This window comes from Nicotiana attenuata, chromosome 7 (genome assembly GCF_001879085.1).
Source record: "Nicotiana attenuata strain UT chromosome 7, NIATTr2, whole genome shotgun sequence".
Classification (NCBI taxonomy): Eukaryota; Viridiplantae; Streptophyta; class Magnoliopsida; order Solanales; family Solanaceae; genus Nicotiana; species Nicotiana attenuata.
This window is the reverse complement of record NC_031995.1, coordinates 68,144,080-68,166,319: the sequence shown is the minus strand read 5'-3', so window position 1 is coordinate 68,166,319 and position 22,240 is coordinate 68,144,080. Positions and strand designations below refer to the sequence as shown.

The following is a 22,240-nucleotide window of genomic DNA, read 5'->3' as shown; positions in this document are numbered from 1 at the left end:
ATACCATTTCAAATTTCTTAGAACATTAGGTTCGAATTTTTAAACCCACTTATTTACTTTTCAACAATGGTGGATCACCTTACATATCTGATTTTCACCACCCAAATGGATTTAGTTTGTTAAACTAAGTTTGAGTCACAATTACAAATTCAAATATCGGATTAGAAGATTGAGCATTTTTTTAAAGTTGAATAGCGATTTAGAGAACCATTTGGAGTTGTATGTTGAATTTAGCCTATTATTTGTGGACTTTGTAAAGTTAAATATAGACCACCTAATTGCAATGTATGTGTGTGGATTATATTTATGTGTAACTCAGTTGTTTAAATTCGTCCTATAAGAATGAGAAACTTAAGGTGCTTTTTAATTAATTTTGGGTTGTTAATTTTAAGGGTAGATTTGAGCCAAAAATTAACAGTAGGGGCAAATCAAATGCTTCAAGGGTAGTTTTGGCCCTTCCGTAAAATAAAGTAGATTCAAACAAACATCATACTTAATATAGGTATATTTATATGATTTTAGGCCTTAATTGCAACTAGGATCTTTGTTTTCATCGTGTTTAACTTTTTCTTTAGCTAAATCGACATGGGATTCAAAAAGTATACGTATTTTAAGAAAATTTTCTAACTTTCTTATATTTTTAATGAACAAATTAAAGTTAATATGATCAATTTTATTATTTATTAATATTAAAAGATGAATTTCTTACCATGCCTAAAAATAACCAAAAAAATCAATTAAAGCAAAAGCAAAAATAAACTGACGTTGAAAAAAAAAAGAACTGCTAGCTATATTTGGAGAGAACATACAAAATTTCCAAAAATGGCTAATCGACACACGTAGTGTTAGAATCTAATCAAATGGAGTAAAAAAATAAAGAGGCCACCATAACTAACGCTTGCCACCCTCACCTCAGCCGTGTCGTGACGGCGGCGACTTTTCATCTTAGCAATAATCGGAGAGTCACATACTTCTTATCTTCTTCAACTCCTGAGCTAGGCTCTCATCTTATAATAAGATAGTTGTAGTACAAAAATGCAGGGGAGTATTTGTTCGAGGTGTTTTAGTAGGGCTGGGGAATTCTTGCTCCAGAAAGCAGAAACCATGATTTTGAATTACATCCCTTCTCGCCCTTCTTTACATTCACAAGCACTAAAACCCAAAAATTATCTCCATCATCAATATCGCATCAGTACAAGACATCTCTCAACTAATAGAAACCTGTGGGATTCTTCTAGAACATCTTCTACTGGCTTCAGACAAATCAAGGCTTTCGTTTCTGATTTCCCTGCCAAAAACCCTAATGACCCTGTAAGCTTTACTTTTAGTTTTAACTGTGGTCTCTCTCTCTTTTTTTTTTTTTTGTTGTTGTTTGTGTTGATCGTTGACTATTTTTTGGGGGTTAAAAGGATGAGATGCCAAATGGGCATGCTATGTTTTCAACATCTTCAAGTGATGGCAAAAAGCCTGTAGTGAAGAAAGATGAAACTGGGATTGCGGCAAAAAGTGATCAAATATCTGATGCGAAAATTATTAGCACTCTGGCGAAATACTTGTGGATGAAGGATAATTATGAGTTCCGCTTCCGGGTCATTGCTGCCTTGACTTTACTTGTTGGTGCAAAGGTGAGAGAGCAGTCTTTTTTCTTCAAGTCGTGTTTTTCATTTGTTTATTTAGAAGGCATTATGTGGACATAGCTAAAAAATGTGTGTTATATGCAAAGGTGGATTTTGATTCAATGCACAGTGGTGACTTTTCTGCATTTTCATGCCACAGGTTGTGAATGTTCAAGTGCCATTCTTGTTTAAGCTTGCTGTTGATTGGTTGACAACAGCAACTGGCAATGCTAATGCTCTTGCTGAGTTTACTGCTGCCAACTCTACTGCTTTAGCTCTTTTTGTTAGTCCTGCCGCGGTTTTGATTGGATATGGTATTGCACGATCAGGGGCATCTGCTTTCAACGGTACTTCACACCTATGAAGTAATTGCTTGTGCTTGTCTTGAGTTTCAGAGTTACTAGACTTTTGTTCTTTCTTTTCAGTAAAAGATATTCTTTTTCACTCATAAATGGATGACAGACATTTATTTCCTTTTCCTCATCAGCAAGTCCTTTACTTTTTTGCTCTTTATTTATTTTTCTAAATGCCTTTATCATTCTTTTGTGTTGCAGAATTGCGAACTGCAATTTTCTCAAAGGTGGCGCTCCGCACTATCCGGTCTGTTTCACGGAAGGTACAGAGCAGAGTTTGTTTTGCCAGCTTTTTTTCCTGTGGGTCTTTTTAGATTAGTGATCAATGATAGGAACCACATCATTTCTAGATTTTCTTGGGTAATTCACGCTCGTGAACTTAAGAGAATTCCGAAGGAATGGAGGGTAAATTCATGGGGGTATTGACCCAAGATTCAAATAAATGTAGATGATATGCTTATTGGAAGATGGTCTACACTCTACACTATTATCTTGGACAGATGTGTGAGATACTAAGGTGCTTGCACTGCATTGTCTGTGTCTACAATGGGCTCTATCAATGAACTGCTATCACAATAATAACTCACACATTTGTCCAAAGTTGGGCTCTCAATGAAAGGTGAATCTTGGTCTATGTCACTGTCTGTTAGAGACCGTTCATATTGGATGTTTGTGTAAAAAATGCAGTACTTATCCATTGCTTTGAAAAAAATTCTGAGTATGTCCAAGTTCCTTGTACAAACTCCAGATTGCGTTTAATTACTATATTAAAAAGATGGTGTCGCCTTTGATGAGTCACCATCTAGTATGTTCAGCTAAATATTATGCTCACCTTCCATTTGACATCAATCAATGTGGATAGTTCGCATTTTCAGTTGTCTTTGTGCTTTGCATGAGTTTTGATTAATTCACATTTTGACTGAACTTAATTCTTCCATTTTAATATGCCGACGTACATAACAGGCCCTAATGTATGCAGGTCTTTTCGCATTTGCATGAACTTGACCTGCAATATCACCTTAGGTATTTCTTGAAACACCCTTTTAAACCTCTTGATTATGCATATTCTATTCTCTTGCAAGAAGTTAATTATGTGACTTTATTAGTGCATTGCCTCAGATGTAGCATTTGCCAGACCTTTCTTCTCTCTCCCATTATGCTTTAAATCCCCCATTCTCTCATGTGACTCGTCTTTAAGATAGGAGGAATAGCTGAATTATTGGATCTAAAAAATGATTAGAAGCTGCAATACAACATCTCTCTTGTCTCTGGAAGAAAGATACCTCATCTCTGCCTTTACCTGCTGCAAAAAGTTAAGATCAGTCTGTACTGTTTATGTCTACACTTCGACTCTATCTTTTAAAAGTGGAAATAATCATGTAGTTCTTTTTTCTGTGTGGTATATTGTGCAGCTGCAGGAAACCAGAAACCCAGTTACTTGGAATATTAATAGGACAATTAAGGATACAATAACAACTAAGCCAAATGAGTTGGGGTCATGTTCCCCATTTAAATTGATCTCAGGTCAAATATTATACAAACTAAAGATAAAAATGGAAATATAAGAAGTTCTTTAAATTTCCTACTAGCATAAGAGTATCTAATAAGGCTAATTGGATAACTAAGGATACTAAAGCCAATTCCTGTGCAGTTAATACAAGATTTAACGATCTATTGTAGAATTTATGGTGCCAACAATGGAATATTAGGCCTCAAGCTGCGCCGTTTCCCGTATCACATTGTAGCTTCAAAGACACCAAAAAGTTCAACAAAAGGAGAGGCGAATATATCATGAGATAAATGTAATTTGCTGTCCAACCAGCAGTGGGAACAATGTATTCCAAGGCTATGCTAAAAAAAGCTCATTCTTATAATGACTTTCACTCTACGTTGCTCGGACTCTTCACTTTCGGTGGCGCACCCGTGTCGACACGATGTGGGTGTGGGTGTGGGATGTGTACTGGATTTGGTCAACCGATTTTGAGTACTTTGATAAAAAATTGACGGAGAAATTTAGGACATATACAATGATTTCTAAATCAAAACAAAGCTAGAGTGAAGTTGAAGAAAATAGAATACCTTGTGTATAGAAATTTCTATGTCAGTCCATTTCCTTTTATCTCTTTTCGAATTCTCCTCTTTATCAATATCTTCTCGGAATAGTTTGTATGTTTTCCGCATGATTTCTCATAATTTGGACATATTTTTATAACTTTATTTTTAGACATTTGAATTATTTTTACCCGAATGCTCGCACCCTTATCCACACCTGAATCTGTACCCCCAAATCTGAAAATTTATATTATGAAGGATCTGACCTCTAGATCCATACCCGTATCGGACACCCACACCCGAGTCGGAGTAACTTTAGCTTACAATAAGCACCTACATCCTTGAAAATGCCTACCTTTAGGAGAAGATTACTGAATGAGTTTCAAATCTACCCTCTTCGCTTCCCAAGATATTTAGGGAAAGGGTCCTTGTCGGCCGCCACTTGCTGACGATGGAAAGCATTTTCAATTAAAGGGTCCTCGCCTTGGACTTAGTTTGAAAGGTAGTGTTCGGCATGTCCCTTGCTTGCGAACTAATTGAACTTTGTTCAAGATCAAAGTCTGCGTGGATAAACTAATTCAGTTTAGCCTTTTCAGTCTCAATAATGTGTTTCCTTCGAACACTGAATTAAATAAGCCATACCCATCTGATGTAAATTCTCTACTTTTTGGTATACTTCTTGTATACGGGAGTTTTCTCCCTTTTGATTAATACAATTTACCTTGTCAAAAAAAAAAAAAAAAGCCATACCCTTTTGATTATTTATCCTGTGGACTTGGTTCTGTTCAATTCTATGTCAGGCTTCCTCTGTTTGTGGCTTTGTTATATATCGATTTAGTCTTTCCTGATGCAAAGGATGCAGGTGAATGGTGCCACATGTCACCCAAATAAGATGCTTATGGCTGAGATTGTTTATACTTTCTTTTGATGCTATTCTAGTTAAAATTTTATGCCATCAGCTGTGATATTGAGAAGGTGGTTTGCTTGAGTGTGATACAGTTATTTTTATATTCTTCTTGCATCTTGCAGTCGAGAAACAGGTGGTCTTAATCGGATTATTGACCGTGGTAGCCGAGCTATCAATTTTATTCTTTCATCCATGGTATTCAATGTTTTCCCGACAATATTAGAGGTATATAAATTTATTCATTCCATCATTCAAGGCAGTTTTTTGTTTGATGAAAAAAGTCCTACTTAGTTATGTTGCTTTTAAGTATTACTCCAACTACATTAACATGAACCCTTTCAGATATCCATGGTATCAGGTATACTTGCATACAAGTTTGGAGCACCCTTTGCATGGATCACTTCACTGTCAGTGGCTGCATATATTGCCTTCACCTTGAGTATTACCCAGGTTATCTACTTGCTGAAACCCATCTATTCTTTGTCTTGGCATTGTCTGTTATTTTGGGTTTCATGCCGTTCTTCCTCTTTGAGTTGTTCATTTGTCATACTGGCAGTGGCAGCTAAGTGATAGCTGATATATCAGTAACTTTTAGTGAGTCCAGCTCTCAAGTCTTTTGTTTCAAAGTTCCTCTTAATTTGTATCTTGCAGTGGCGAACTAAGTTTAGGAAGGAGATGAATAAAGCCGATAATGATGCAAGCACAAGAGCAATAGATTCTCTTATCAATTATGAGGTAAGCTTGTGTTCCTTTATACCAAGATTAGCTTATCTGTTTATGTGCAATACACTTGATTGTGCTGGCCCTCATCATTTTTTTCCAGACTGTTAAGTACTTCAACAATGAGGTCTATGAAGCTGAGAAGTATGATCACTTTTTAAAGAGTAAGTCGTATTGCCTTATGACTTTTCTTTTGTCATTTCTTAAGCTCTTCTGTGCTCTTAATTTATGGTGTAAGTTGTGTATACGTTGGGTGAATCAGATTGCACCAACTGTGATAACGTTTAGCACAGTTTTGCTGGTAATTAGTACAACAACAACAACAACAACAAACCCAGTGTAATTCCACCAGTGGGGTCTGGGGAGGGTAGTGTTTACATAGACCTTACCCCTACCTTGTGAAGGTAGAGAGGTTGTTTCCGATAGACCCTCGACTTAAGAAACACTAAACAAGAAGCAACCAACAATAACAACAAGGAAAAAAAACAAAGACACTACGTGTAATAACAAAGATCTAAAAATAAGAAATACAAGAATACTACTAGCAATACTGGTAAGAATGACACAACATGGTTTGTTGGCGATTAGTCTAAAAGTAAATTTCAGGAGAAATCATTGAATTTGAGAATGATTAGAGTTTCATGATAAAGAAAACAGAAATCATTGTGCTTTATTAAGTTTCGCAGAGTGGCGGTACCATGTTTATATGGCTTCCCTTCAACATAACATGGGTTTGCTTCACCTTATCAGAAAAAGAAAAACATGGGTTCACTTTACTGTGAGTGTACCCACTTTGCTCCGGGATCTAGCAATGAGGTGGCAGAAGAATATGTGCTTTCTCCCAGTGGTTAAAAAACTATTTGTCAGCTTTTGACATACAAAACTTTGATGTTGTGTTGTTCCTCCCCATTTTCTTTTTTCTGAATAAGCAATCATGATATTATGTGGTTGTCTCCAGGATATGAAGATGCTGCCTTAAAGACACAACGCAGTTTGGCAATGTTAAACTTTGGGCAAAATGCAATATTCAGCATAGCTCTCTCAGCTGCCATGGTTTTATGTTCTAATGGGATTATGAATGGCGTCATGACTGTTGGTGACTTGGTAGAACTTTTTCTCCAATTGTTTTAGCTGAGTGATTATTTTCTCTGCAGTGCTAGCACTCTAATAAGAAACATTACTATTTTGATAGGTCATGGTAAATGGGCTGCTGTTCCAGCTCTCTCTTCCGCTGAATTTCCTTGGTAGCGTATATCGTGAAACCATCCAAAGTCTAGTGGACATGAAATCAATGTTTCAGTTGCTAGAGGTATCAGTGAGCTTCCATGATATCATTCATTGTTTTGTTTCACTTGCTAAATACTTTTGTGTTATGTAAAAGATTATAGAGGAAACAGTTAGTCAAGTAACATCAAACTTTGTAGTGGAAAAATAATCTGCAAATGTTGTAAGATTTGTGGTCCAGATGATGCCTCTAGAATGTTGTGCTCTTGCTTCCTAAGTTCATATCATGAGAAATTGTGCGTCTGGGGGTCAGGCTTCTTTATATTGGCAGGTTAAGAGAATTGGACATACAAACATCATAATTTTCTTACCCAGTCAGGATAGGATCTGAATGATGATAAAGTTGGCTCTTTTCTGGAGTAATTTCTTCTTGGTCCTTCTTGTATTTTGTGTACCAACCGTTATCTTCTCTTCTATTTCGTCCAGTCTTGCTGTGATAAATCCTGTCTCTCTCTTGTGTTTTTTCCTGGCTGACTGATGATATTCTTCTTGAACTTGAGTAGCTCGAAATGTTGAAAGAGCATGATCTCTCGAGGCCTAGCATAATTTCATCACTTTCAGAATAAAATGGAAGTTGCTATAAAATGAAGTTATCTTTTTTTTTTAAAAATTAAGTTGCATAGCTACTGATCGAAATGATAAATGTCGTCGTATTCTGAGGGGATTAGTATGTTCTGAATTATCAGATATGTCCACTTGTAATATATTAGGATTATTATCAGCTTGTTTAGGAAGCAATTGTTGGTCAACAAGGATTGGTGCACTAATGCCCTTCTTTTGCATTGATCATTATCTTGTTCAGTATTCTTTTTGATAAATCAAGAGAAGCTCCATTTGCCAAAGTCTCCATGGACGCAATTGTTAAACGTTTAGTCTCCAAACATCTATCTACATATCTCTTTATCCGTTGCACTGTTAGTATCACTCTGATAGTAGACCTTGATGATACAGAAGTGTTGGTTTGGCCACGAACACATTTACTCCTGACATATCACATCCTTGCAAAACTGAACCATCATTTCATAAGCATTGAAAAGAATGACCACCATAAATACATCAGACACTCATGGAGGAACCATTTTTTCTGCTATATTTATTCATTTATGTGATAGTAATACATTGCGCGCATATTCTATATGTCTTGTGCATATGTAGAATTGTTTTGAGCAGATCTTTGAATAATGTGTACAGGAAAGAGCTCAAATCAGAGATGCAAACGATGCAAAACCTCTTAAGTTAAGTGGTGGTAGCATTCAATTTGAGAATGTTCACTTCAGGTGCATATCAAATTCTTTCTTCTTTTGTTATTTGCTAAATGATATATGGGTTATTCGATTGGTTGTACTTTTCCTTAAGCGATGTTTTCACTCAATCATCAGTTTGTTCACATTCTATATATATTTAGATAGGTAGAAAAACATTATCAAACATTCTGGTGTGGTGATCTCTGATGTACTGTGAGAAGGTATACTCTGTTTAAGAAAATTATATATTTAACCCCTGGAGATGTATATTTAGAACTAAGCTTCAGTGTTAGACTGGTGACATAGTTGAATTTTATCAATTTGCGCCTGCAATGAAATTGTCACATGTTGCCCAAGGTCTCAGTTCAAGTGGCAAAGGTTGAAGGACTTCTGATTCGAACCCTACATGAACTAAGCCTGGTATATAAGTGGAGAAGGGTAGAGGGGCGGCCCATTGTCCCCGAGTTGCGAAGGCTGTGGTTGTTCCTAAGGGTTTGCCCAATGGATTTCTTGGTCATTAAAAGAAAAAGAAATATTGTCACATGTTAGCTTAGCACTCTTGCTTGTCGGTTATTGCAGTTTGCGTTTGAGGCTACTTGTGGTTGGACTTATTCTTACTCATCTTATTTATGATATAGTTCATCTGATGTTTGCTTGTAGCTTCTCTTAGGAAACAAGTGCTTTTGACAGTATCATACACCTTATTTTTTGGGGTAAAGAGCAGTATCATACCCCTCATATCAATGTCATGTTGATTAAGTCAACTTATCTAACATCCCCACTAATTTTATGTCTCTGTTTTGCATGCCTAGAGCCATTTCGGTTAGACAAGAGTAGATGCCAAGGGATTTCTTGTAGGAAGAAAGGAGGGGGAATAGAATTTCTATTTGGTAGATTGGAGGAGAATTGCATTTCTGTTGACAGAAGGGAGCTTACGAATACGGTGTATTTCTCTTTTTGACAAGGTAATAATCTTATTGATATAGTGGGGTAAGTCGATACAAGTGGTAGAGAATCTATACAAATATCAAGTTCTGTATAAAGAGACCCGTTCATCTATACTGACTGGCATCTCGTGGGTGCTCCAAAAGTGTAAAAGAAACAAAAATTTGCCCTTATTTGTATAAAGGTATTTTTGGCTCCCTCAAAAGCTCTCTTGTTTCTCTCTCGAAGTGTGAGTGGTGCTACATTTTGTGCCCGCCATTTTCTTTTCCTACATCTGAATGCCCAACTGATTTTCTTTTCCTACAACATGACATCCTTAACCATAGGTGAAGTGCTGACATCACCACTGCTTCCACCATGGCTTATTCACTACTTGGTTGTGCACCAATAGGTGATTTGCGTCCTCTCCCATCAACTTGTACATGTAACACCAATAGAGAATTTCTACCTTTTAATGTAAAGTTGAAGAAAATGGTTTATTCACTACTTGGTTGTGCACCAATAGGTGATTTGCATCCTCTCCCATCAACTTGTACATGTAACACCAATAGAGAATTTCTACCCTTTAATGTAAAGTTGAAGAAAATGGTTATGGAGATTCCCCCATGGGGAAAATGTTATATAGTAAAGGTAATGATTCCAAATATAGCATGGTTAATAATGGCTGGTTCTCAGAGTGAAACACGGAGTGCGTAGGGTAAGTGTATGGATGGGGATTATTAAAGGCAGAAATATGTTAGTGGAACATGTTGGGTTCGTGGTGGTAATAGCACAAGAGTTTGCTTTGGGAAGGAATTATGGTGCAGGAATACTAGTCCAGAGTAGACCTGTCCATGGGCTTATAAGTTGGCAAATAATGAGGCCGTGCTGGTGGGTTGTTTGGAAGAGGACCTGGGAGTTGCATGAAATATTAAGTGCTAGAAGTAGGACAAGATGTAATGGAGGGTATAGGGATGAAAATTGTTTTGCTTAAAATCATGCTACATGGAGTTAATGGAGGAAGCGGAGAAGGAAGAGGTGTCATAAAAGATGTAGGCAATAAAACACCAGAAAAGAGTACAACAACAACGTACCTAGTGTAATCCCACAAGCGGGGTCTGGGGAGGGTAGTATGTAAGCAGACGTTACCCCTGCCTTCTTGAGGCTGTTAAAGACCCTCGGCTCAGCAAACACACCAATTAGAATACCGAAGCAAAAATACAAAGATACAAAACGAAAACTGAGTATTATAATCAGAAGGCCGAAACGAAAGCAATGACAAGTAATCACAGAAATCAAGGAATACAATAAATAACGCTAACTCATGTACTAAAGCTACTGTTACAGACAAGGACAACGCTAGGCGACCTATCCTAACCCTTTACCTTTATTCTCAACCTCCACACCTTGTCCATGGTCATGTCCTTAGTGAGCTTGAGCAACGCCATATCTTACCTAATCACCTCTCCCCAATACTTTTTCGGCCAACCTCTACCCCTCATTCTCCAAGGCCAACCTCTCACACCTCCTCACCGGTGCATCTGTGCCTCTCCCCTTCACATGCCCGAACCATCTAAGTCTCGCCTCCCGCATCTTGTCCTCCACAGGGGCCACGCACACCTTGTCCCGAATAATTTCATTTCTAATTCTATCTAGCCTGATATGCCCGCACATCCATCTCAATATACTCATTTCAGCCAGCTTCATTTTTTGGACATAGAAGTTCTTTGACTGGCCAACACTCCGTCCCATATAACATAGTCGGTCTGATTACCGCTCTATAAAACTTACATTTAAGTTTAGGTGGCACATTCTTATCACACATAACACCTGAAGCGAGCCTCCATTTCATCCATAATACGATATGTAATATCCTTGTCGATCTCTCCATTCCCTTGTATAACTGACCCAAGGTTTTAAACTCTATCTACTAGGATGACTTGAGAACCAAGCTTCACTTCTTCGTCCACAACCTGAGTCGTCCCACTGAACTTGCACTCCAGGTATTCTATCTTGGTCTTACTCAACTTGAAACCTTTAGACTCCAGGATCTGCCTCCAAATCTCTAACCTCCTGTTAACACTGCCTCGCGTCTCGTCAATCAGAACAATGTCATCTGCAAATAACTTGTACCGCGGCACCTCTCCTTGTATGTGGCACGTCAGCGCGTCGATCGCCAAGGCAAAGAGAAATGGACTGAGGGCAGACCCCTGGTGCAACCCATCATAACTAGGAAGTGTTCCGAGTCCCCTCCCACGGTCCTCACTCGAGTCTTAGCTCCATCATACATGTCCTTAAATAACCCTAATGTAAGCAACAGGAACACCTCTAGCCTCCAAACATCTCCAACAGAACCTCCCTTGGCACTTTATCGTAAGCTTCTCTAAATCGATGAATACCATATGTAAATCCCTCTTCCTCTCTCTATACTGTTCCATCAACCTCCTAACAAGATGAATAACTTCCATAGTCGAATGTCCTGGCATAAGTCCAAACTGGTTTTCAAAAATATCCACAATCCTCCTCAACCTCAGATCCACCACCCTCTCCAGACTTTCATAGTATGGCTTAGTAACTTGATGCCTCGATAGTTGTTACAACTTTGGATGTCACCCTTGTTCATTCTTCAGGCATCTTCTTCGTCCTAAAAAGACATTAAATAACCCAGTGAGCCACTCCAAGCCCGCCTTACTCGCGCTCTTCCAAAATTCCACCGGAATCTCGTCAGGGCCGATCGCTCTCCCCCTGCTCATCTTACGCATAGCCCCCTCAACCTCCTCGGCTCTTATACGCCTATAATACCCAAAAGTCCCGACGACAGCGAGAGTGTTCTAAGTCGCCTAGCTCAATGTTCCTATCCCCCCTTTCGCTCAAGAGTTTATGGAAGCAAGTCTGCCATCTACGTCGAATGAGTGCCTCATCCAACAAAACTCTGCCGTCCTCGTCCTTGATGCACTTCACTTGGAGACAATGCAAATTGAGGGGAGAGTGGAGTGCTACGTGGAGGAGGATGATGTCCTGTTATTTTTGTACAGTGTTGAATGACAGGACAGAAGCTTGTTCCATGAGAATGAAAGGGATATGAACGGTTTGAAAAGGTTTCTTATTTCACATATTCATTAGATGTAAATAGAAGATCCCTACTTGTATAGGTTATTAGGATAACTTATTAGCTAACTGAGGTTGAATCACTCATTTTTTTTACATATTTTCAGACACCATCTTGTCTGGTATTAATGAAATTCCTTTGATTTATCTAAGATATTGCACAGGGGAAAAGATGCTAATTCTTCTATCTCATAGTCAATGATCATTCTGTTTCTGCCCATATAAGCACTTCCATGTCAGGGCTTTTGAGCTTTTTAATTTCTTGTCACATATCCATCCTAAAGCAAAGCATGTGTTATGAGCTTGTTACAAATCTTCCTAGGTAGCAATGCTGATGTGACATATTTAATGCTTTCCAAGTACGTTTTTCTCAAAAAAATGCTTTCCAGGTACTTTGGAAGTAGGAGATTTCCAGAGCTCTTTAGGTTCTGCAGCTTCGGTAGTTAGGTTGATGTACAGCTGCTGCTCTTCATTTGAACTGCAACTCATCATGATTATATTTGCTTGAAGTAGATATGCTTGCTTTCTCTACTGTTCCACCTAATGGACTAGTGAATGTGCTTGTTGATCCTTGTTCTTTTCATTTTTTCATAGTTATTTGATGGAAAGGAAGATTCTAGACGGGATTTCTTTTACTGTGCCAGCTGGAAAAAGTGTAGCTATTGTAGGAACGAGTGGTAGTGGTATGGTTTCAGTAATTGTTCCTTATTCTGTTTCAACTTTTCAGTTTTATTTATTTATTTTGGACTTAATTTTTCTCTAATCTAGCGACTGTCCATATTCTTGCAATCTAAATATGGGCCTACCCCAAATCCCGACCAATATAAGGTGCCTCTTAGCTGACTGAAATATACAACCTTTTTAAGAGGTCATTATGGATTTTCAAGTGTGGATCTCCTAGATTATTTTAAGTTTGTGTAGAACCTTTGATTACGTGCAATCTCATTGTTTATGCTTTTTTACGAGCCCTGATCCGCATATTACTTTCTATTACAGGCAAATCAACCATTCTTAGATTGCTCTTCAGATTCTTCGACGCCCATTCTGGAAATGTAAGATTACTCATTGTGGGATATTACTTATCTACATATGCTCAGTTACAACTTACTAGCGGCCAAATCATATTGCTTGGGCCTGCTTTTCATCACAATGTTTGAGAGCTTTATGGTGTGTCTTATCATATTAAACTTGGATTGTTTGCCTTAGCAATTTATGTGGTCTGTCACGGTGCACTTCTTTGCTGTAGAACAATAAATTTGGATCAATTTCCTGGTAATGTTTTCCTGAAAATGATTAATTTTTCAATTATTTCATGATCACTTTTTAATCATTAATAACAGTCAAAAAGGCCTTAAGTGGCATGCATGATGATGAAACTGGTATTTCGCATTTGCTTAAAGAGAAGACTGACTGACAAAAACTACAATCCGTATGTTGTTGACCAATCATTGGCTGAATTCTCTTTGCAATGTTTGTCAAACTGCTGAATAGGGAGTTTTATTGCGATGGAAATACGAAAGGAGTATAATTTAAAGAATATATTTGTAAGAAGGAATCTGGACAATGTTTAGGTTGCGATCTCATTAACTGTTCATAAGGAGCTTTGCAAATTCATGTGCTGTGGAAGCCGAATTTCCAAGTTTATGCACCCTTGTAAGTTAACATTAGCAGGGGACTGGATTTTGTCGTATTCCACATAGAATTATGTTGATCCTGTTTTGCTGCATGTTTACGTGGTTGAAATATTAGAACACATAAGATAGAAGTGAAGAGGTAAATGTAGATCATTGCACATGGAACAGTGAATTTACGTCTCAAGCAAAAGTTTTCTTTTTCTTGTTAGATATTTCAGCTTTTTGGTGGCATTTTGCTCTTGGCAGGTAAAAATAGATGGTCAAGATATTCGGAAGGTTACACTTGAGAGTCTTCGGAAATCTATTGGCGTTGTTCCCCAGGATACTGTAAGTTGTCATAAATTATGTAGCTTAATATTCATTGTGGTCCCTGTAAAATGCGTGTGTTGAAAACAACGATTTCTTTGTTTTTCCAGGTCCTATTCAATGATACTATATTTCACAATATCCACTATGGACGGCTCTCTGCCTCTGAGGAGGAGGTCTGTTGAGAATTTTATATTTGCTTCTATTTCAACCTTCAGTTGCTATATTGTCTGAGTCTCCCCTGTTATCAAATGAAATGTTTCAATAAGGTGTACAATGCTGCTCGGCAAGCCGCAATCCATGACACTATTATGAAATTCCCCCAGAAGTATGCTACAGTGGTGGGAGAACGTGGACTTAAGGTGAGTCCCTTTTAGTCCCCCCATTTTCTCTATTTATGTGCAGGAGCATGTATTGGTACCTTTAGGTCTATCCTTTGCCCCTCCGTAATCATGTTGAAGTTTATCCATGTAGGCAGGACATGGAAGAGTAATCGTGTCATAGTTGGCGCAAAATCATGTGCATCACTCATTAAGATAATCCGTGTTGATAGGAGGTTAAAATTTGATCTTCTTCTAATTGTCGCTAAAGATTTATCAGTACAAGTCAACATTCTCCATTTGGATTTGAAGTTAATGTTTTTGGTTATTTAGAGTTGCAACTTGCCAGCACAGATTTCGGGTTAAAAACCAGACATTACACCTAATTCTGCACTTCTGAATTCTGATGTGATCTTTCTCCTAAACCAGGTATGCAGGAAGGAACTATTAGTGTTAGAGTGGTAGGAGATACAAATGAGTTTTCACAATTATAGGGTTTATTCCAGGGATTTCGTTCAGCTCGTAGTTGCTTATCTAGATCTACTTATGGATGAGCTAACTAACAATATACAAGATGGGTCTCATGGTATATGCTACCTGCAGACAGCAGACGATATTTTCTTAAACTATGGAGTCACTCAAGAGTAAGGGTTTCAGGATAAGTAGAAGTAAGATTGAATATGTGGACTGCAAGTTTAACCAACACAAGAAGAGTGAAATAAGATGAAATGAGATGGGATTGTGGTGCCTAAATGGATAAAACTCGGATATCTAAATTTAATCTGCAAAGTTAAGGCACCTCTCAAGGTGATCTGTTTTTTCATGGGTGGTGGCAAGAGAAGCACGTTTAACACAAGAAAACTTGAGTAGAAGGGGTTTCCGTTTATGCTCTAAATGCTCACTTTGTGGTACAGCTAGAGAAACCAATAGCTATTTGTTTCTTCACTGTCCTTGTCACTGACCAACTATGGCAACTTTTCCTTAATATTGTGGGCCTTAAATGGAGTATGCCAACAAACACTTTGATCTGTTGAAGTGTTGGAATTATAATGGGTGTATAGTGAGACAGAAGAAATGGTGGATATCGGTTCCTACTTGCATTTGATGGATTGTCTGGATGGAGAGAAATTCAATAATTTTTGAAGACAGGAAGCAACTCCTTACAGAATATTAAAATGAATTGTTTCCTTTTGTTTCATTTCTGGAGTAAAGATAGCTTTTAGAGGAGGCAGAATCTTTAGTAGATTTAATTGGTGCTCTGTAACCTTAGGTTAACATAGCTGAGGTCTGCTCTTTTTGTAAATATAGCTCGGCATTGCTTTCGTGCTGTTTTTTGTTCTTATTAATATATATACAAGTTTATATTCTCAAAAAAGATATTTCAGGAGAATGTTATGACAGATTAAGATGAAGCATATAGAATCAGAATAGGATGGTTGAAGCAGAGAAGTGCTACAGAAATTATGTGATAGGGGAATACCTACCAAAGTGAGTGAAAGGCAAGTTCGATCAAATGGTTGAAAGACCAACAATGTTGTATGGGAGTGAATTTGTGGTTAACATGCTGATGTTAAGATAGATGTGGGGTTGTACAAAATCAGACAAAGATAAGGTCACTTGAGATGATTTGTCATATTCTTTTTTTTTTTAGTAAGTCGGTTTGTCATATTCTACTTCGATCTCCAGATGTACCGGTCCATTGGTGTAAACCATGGTGGAATGAGGGCGTCAAAAGAAAATGAGGTAGACATCAAACCACGTGCAAGAAGTTGCTTCAAATGATCTACAATCTCTTGGATTCCAAACAAGCTCAGCGAAAAATAGCCGACAATAGAAGAAAAGATTCGTATAGGGGATGCCAATTAGTGGGAATCAGGACGTAGTCATGTGGGTATGCTTACTTTACTTTAGGTCCAATTTCTACTAGGAGTCTTTTAATCTTGTCAGAAATTTGTATGCAGTAGAAGATGTAGAAAACTTCTAGTGTCAGTGAACTAACTTTTTGAATATTGGATTGAGAAGAGTCTGATTGGAGCGACATGAATACTGAGTCCATCTAGCTGACCCAACTAGCTTGGGCTTGAGGTATTATTGTTGATATAGGGAGTGCAGCACAATAAATGAGATATCATTTTGGGATTACATAGCACTCCCTATCCAAATATTTATTCTTTTATATACAGAACTTGCTTTTCAATTCTTTTCTACTTTGAGAAAGTTATATATGCCGCTGACTAAAGGCAGGTCTTTCCTTTTCTGTCTTTCTCCTGCAGTTAAGTGGTGGCGAGAAGCAAAGGGTTGCACTAGCGCGTGCGTTCCTTAAAGCACCTGCTATATTGTAAGTTCACCTGTCACCCTTCTAGTATAAAGAAGTTGTGGTCTCAGAGATTGCTACCAACCTTCATTTTCTGGATGTTCTCATAAATTAGTCCTTGCTTTCCAAGTAAAAGAACCTTGAGGTTATAGAATCTTTAAGGAATTATAACATTTGTTATAGCAAGATCAATTTCAATTATGAGGATTGGGTATTTGAGACAAATAAGAACTTTTTGGAAAGTGTCATACTCTGCTGTTTCACTGTCAGAAACAGTTTCTGGAACATTTGGAGTCAGATTTTTCCTGGAGACAAATTAAATTAGCAAATATATTGATTTTATTACTTTTCATTTGGATATTTAGGTTACAATTTGGTGGAAGCTACAAAGATTTGTGCTTCCCTTGTTCATCTCTTTTCTTGGTGTCTATACAGCTTCATTTGTTTTCCCAAAAAAATAAATAAAAAAATACAGCTTCATTTCTTTTCGGTTCCTTTGCTTAACCCAGAATGTCACTTTTACCTTCATAATACACATTTAACAGACTTGTATCCGGCGTTTAATTTTACCTGCTCTTAATACTGGCTTACTGAAGTCATGTTAGGAGAGAATTTTTGCTCGGACAGCTGAGACAGTTTATCAATGACATTCTCTTTCCAGAATGTAACAATGTTTAGGCCATTGTTTCAAGCATGTCTTACATGATGAAAAATTTAGATGTCTCTTTTTGGTTGGTTCTGCCTATCTTCGTTGGCGTGCATTTTTCTTCATTCATTAAAGTGCACTTTTTTCTTCATCCACGTATAAATATTGTGTTACTGACAGGCGAGAGCATATATTTGCTTCATGTGTCATGAAACGTGCTTCTTTTATTTTTAGTTGCTCGGTAAAACTCCGTTATCAGAATCGTGAGTTGATAGCATTCTAACGTTGACTCTAGGCCTTATTTCAACGTGGGAATACTGGGCTGATTGTCGTGTTAACTGGAGGTTAATATTTTCAAACCAGGCAGCAAGGCTTTGACTGACCATCTATTAACTGAGAGAGGATTGTTATTAATTTAATTTCTTTATCTTTTGTTCTTCCTCTAGGGAATTGTTTCTCACCCTTTTTTTCCTTCTCTCTTAGGCTTTGTGATGAAGCCACGAGTGCACTTGACAGCACGACAGAATCAGAAATATTAAGTGCTTTGAAGTCTCTAGCAGATAATCGGACTGCAGTTTTTATTGCCCATAGGCTAACTACAGCTATGCAATGTGATGAGGTTTGGTTCTAGCAAATATATTTCATGAATGCTCGTTCTCCAATATATATTCTTATTTCTTGATAAGTTCAGCGATTAAAGTATTGTACTCCACATCAAATTGAATATTAATTGGAGTACAAGATGTGCTACTGAGATGTACAATTACAATAGGGATGGGGCATCAAGAAATTCAGTATTCTATGCATCAGATCAGATAGTCCCATTACCTACTTATTTTTTTGGCTGACCCAAAACTATATCCACTCTCGTAATAGTGACTTTTTTCTGCACTAGTACTTCATAATATTCTACATTTAAAGTAACTAAGGACCCTCCCCTATTGTGTACACTATTTTAATTCCTTAATAAGTTAACATTTTTACCAACTTTCACGTAGCTACAGTAACATTCAAACTCTTACCTTAGTAGTAGTCCACAGCTCAAATTGAAACCAACTTTAGGACGTGGGGAATATTAGCTAAATTTGATTTCTTTAAATAAATAAGACGATCACTGATATAAAATGACCAATTCGGAATAGAAGGAGTGCATTACCTTGGTATTTTGGGTGGTGTGTAGTATGTTTCTCAGAATTTCACCAGAATTGTGTTGTTACAAATTTTTCTCTTCTAACTTATTTCATTAGAACCGTGGTTACAAAATTTCCTTTTTCTTCTTGGACCTTGCAAAACCAGAGTGATATTTAGTGTGTAATTGTTGAGAACATAGTCCTTTTTGTTTAAAGTTATTAGAATTAATAGGCAACGATAGGTTATAAGCTGTTTAACTATATCACAAACACAAATGTATTTCTTTGTTAGCTTTTTGGTGCAACATGGCCTTTGTAAACGATGTAGAATCCATGTTAGATATGACCGAGGCATTGCACACTTTGTAATTTTAACACAGGCTAAGTGCTGTTGTACCATTTATAAAATATCATTACTTACAAAAAAAAAAACTATATCACAAACGCAAAGTGTTGAATATAACATGCCAGTGGTGTCAAAGGCTCATTTAAGGTGTGCTTAAGCCCTGAAGCTCAGTAAAGCAAAAGGAGGGCGCTTCGCCTCGCTTAAGTTGAGCTTCAGTGTGTAAGGCAAGGCACTAAGGCTTGCGTCTCATTGCCCACGAGTTCTCTGTTGAATCAAGTGGCACTAAACAACAAATATAATTGAAAATAGGTGTATCAGCTGCTAAGGGAAGCACTATGAATGAATTTGTTAGTTTGTTCTTGAATTACAAATATATTTTTATTTTTTTTCCTTCATTGTGCCTTTTTCTAGTTAAGCCCTCACTTTAAGTGCGCTTTGCGCTTAAAGCTTCAATAGACCTGGAGCGCTTTTTAGAGCTTTTCGCCTTTGACAACACTGTAACATGCGGTCCTTTGAGTCGGCATTTTCCACAACTGTGGTTCAAAATGTTGTATCTTTTGATTGTAAAGTTTTTTTTTGGTAAATAGATTGTAAAGTTTAACTTACCTTTTTACTAGTTCATTATAAATATTGAATGTGTGGTCATGATTATCAGATCGTAGTCTTGGAGAGTGGGAAAGTGGTGGAACAAGGGTCGCATGAGTTTCTTCTATCTAGGCCAGGGAGGTATGCACAACTTTGGTCACAGCAGAACACTGTTGATGGACTCGATGCAGCGATCAAGTTAAATGCATGAATATTCCCCTCCTGTTGTTTCAAGAAAGGGAAGACATTACTGACTTCACCAGCGAATTCGGCCCAATCATCTCACTTCTTCAACTCCAATAAAGGATATCAGTTTCCGAGCTGCTTTCACCCTCGTTTACCATATTTAATCCCTTGATCTAGTGGGACAGGATTTGTAGGACAAAGAAGCCAGGCCCCATGTTAGTTCATATGAATAAAGACGACAAGCTTCGTGGTTCTCCCTACTTCCTGTTTTATACGCATCTTGCATGGATAGAGCAGGTCAAAGTAATCGTCTCAACGATTATATTTTAGACTAGAGTCATCTAGTTTTGTTTGTGGTAGCTGCGATTAATCGGAAGCAGCTATGTATTATATGTACTGTTAAAGTGCAGTGTTCATTTTTTATTTTTCTGGAGAGCCAAGGAGTATGAACTATAGGATTCATAGCTTGCTGTTAGGATTTATTTTTTGGACTTTGTAGTCGATGCTATACATTGTGCAACCCCACAAACAGACATTACATTGTGCGAACATCTTATATGCACTTACCCTGATGTGGGGTAACTCCGTTAGTAAAGGAAGGCATCTCACATTGCCTTAATTCAATATGTTTCGTTAACTAAATTTTAAACATTGTACTACTAAACGTCTTGCTGTCTGCAGCTGAAAATGAATGTTATACATTAAAGAAAGTGGCTTCCTCAATTAAACTAGCTTCCGTGTATTCCTTCCTTGGCAGTACGGAAAGTCTGTATCTGTAAGGAAGTCTCGGGGCTCCCAAGTACACGATTGTTTAGGTGTGTGCTAAAAGCGCTTCCTTTAATGCCAGCCTGTATCTGAACCCCCTTTCCATATCTCGGAGAAGGTATGCAAGCAAGTCATCTGTGCTAATAAGCTCCTGCCTTTTTTTTATAGGTAAGACATGGGGCAATAAGCCCGCTTTCACGATTTAGAGAATAAGCAGATCTAATTTCTTTATGTGAACTTAATCACCACACTCTATCCCTTCCAAAAAGAGAATGGCATTCAAAGCATAAATCTACCCACGATGCTGGCTAGGGGTGGCAAAACTAGTCCAACCTCATTTGGCTCACAGTATTTAACAGGTTGGATGTGAAAGATTTTTTTGATGGACTGTTTTGGGCTGAACACGTTTTAACCCATAGAATAAAATAAGGGAGGACAAAAGTACCATGCTGCGAGGAATTTATGACTATCTTTGCCTATCACGATCTAAAATTCCACCTCAGAGCGTGATGATGCCTAGCTGTACTTGCTAAGCAAGCCAACTCACAGCCAACAACATATAGTGTAGATTTCTTTAATTAACAGTCATATCATAAATAAAGACAGAATGATCTCGAAACAGTATAATATTTGACACAAATATAACATGGTCTGAACACGACCAATGCAGTATGATGATAGACTATAATTATGTATTTTAGTCGATTATTACACTCTAATTTACTGCACTTTAGTTGAGTTTGCGCTTTAATCGCTAGTGTTTTGCACTAAGTGTGTGTTTTATGCCTTGTAGGAGTGATTCCGAGCTATATAGATGTTATGGAATGAATTCAAGTGATTTGGAGCTTTGAAGTCTGAGTAAAAGCCCAAGGAATTAAGCCGGGATCGTATTCGGAGTTCAACGGATGATAGAGCAAAAAAACGAAGAATCGAGTAGGCATATTGCGCACTGTCTAGTAAAATGCATATAACTTTTTGCTCCGAACTCCATTTGGGCTCCAAATATATGGTTGGAAAGATAATTCAAAGGGCAACAACTTTCATGTTTTACGTTTTCCCAAATTCCAAATGGAACAGGGTGAAAAACGTGGTCGAAACCGCGATCGCGGACCTGAGGCGGGCTGAGGCAGTATACCTGCCATATACCGCGGTTCTACCGCGGTTGACCGCGGCCGCGGCAGTCCAGACGTGAAATATTATCCTTTTTCGCGTAGGAGAAGGTATATTTGTTTGTGCCCGACCCTACTTGGTATATATACATGGAAAAACGGTATTTTTGAGGAGTTGGACACACTTTTGACATAATTTAGACCTAAAGAGGCTAAGGAGACCGGGGATTCGACCTAAGGAGTCAAGAACACACTGGGAGCAAGGCGGAGAATTCTTCTACGAGTTTTTCACTTCCTTCTTCCTATTTCCATTATTGGTTATGAATTCTAGTATTGTATTTTTGCATACTATTATGAATAACTTATTTGTTATCTAGGATTTTGATAGAACCTTTTGTAGGATAAATTCTTGTTATGTTTTTATATAATTGAGCCGTTGGATTTCTCTACTTGTTCAACTACGTTTTATTGTTGTTGATTGAATGGCCATCGATTGACTGTGCCTATTTATTATGTGTTGCTTGAGAAATGATACATATTTAGGTAGTTGTTGAACAACATCACTCCTAACGTATGTGAGAGATCAATACGGAGGGTTTAAACGGGATTAGAGCTAAACGAAACCATGGTGCGATCGTAGTGAGCAGTGAATTAATATCAGCTAGTGTAGTTCGAGAGAATACATCTAGTA

General features: G+C 37.7%; 1 protein-coding gene across 1 annotated transcript; it reads left to right on the top strand.

Annotated features, from left to right (window-relative positions):
* On the top strand, positions 816 to 20,301 carry LOC109229257 (ABC transporter B family member 25, mitochondrial). The gene is made up of 20 exons (XM_019394641.1): positions 816 to 1,311; positions 1,410 to 1,625; positions 1,777 to 1,963; positions 2,171 to 2,232; positions 2,949 to 2,992; positions 5,051 to 5,153; positions 5,271 to 5,378; positions 5,580 to 5,663; positions 5,752 to 5,812; positions 6,607 to 6,752; positions 6,841 to 6,957; positions 8,124 to 8,209; positions 12,803 to 12,891; positions 13,205 to 13,260; positions 14,089 to 14,169; positions 14,259 to 14,324; positions 14,418 to 14,510; positions 16,742 to 16,806; positions 17,912 to 18,047; positions 19,560 to 20,301. The coding sequence occupies exons 1-20, from the start codon at positions 1,036 to 1,038 to the stop codon at positions 19,698 to 19,700; spliced, it is 2,217 nt and encodes a 738-aa protein (XP_019250186.1). The 5' UTR covers positions 816 to 1,035; the 3' UTR covers positions 19,701 to 20,301.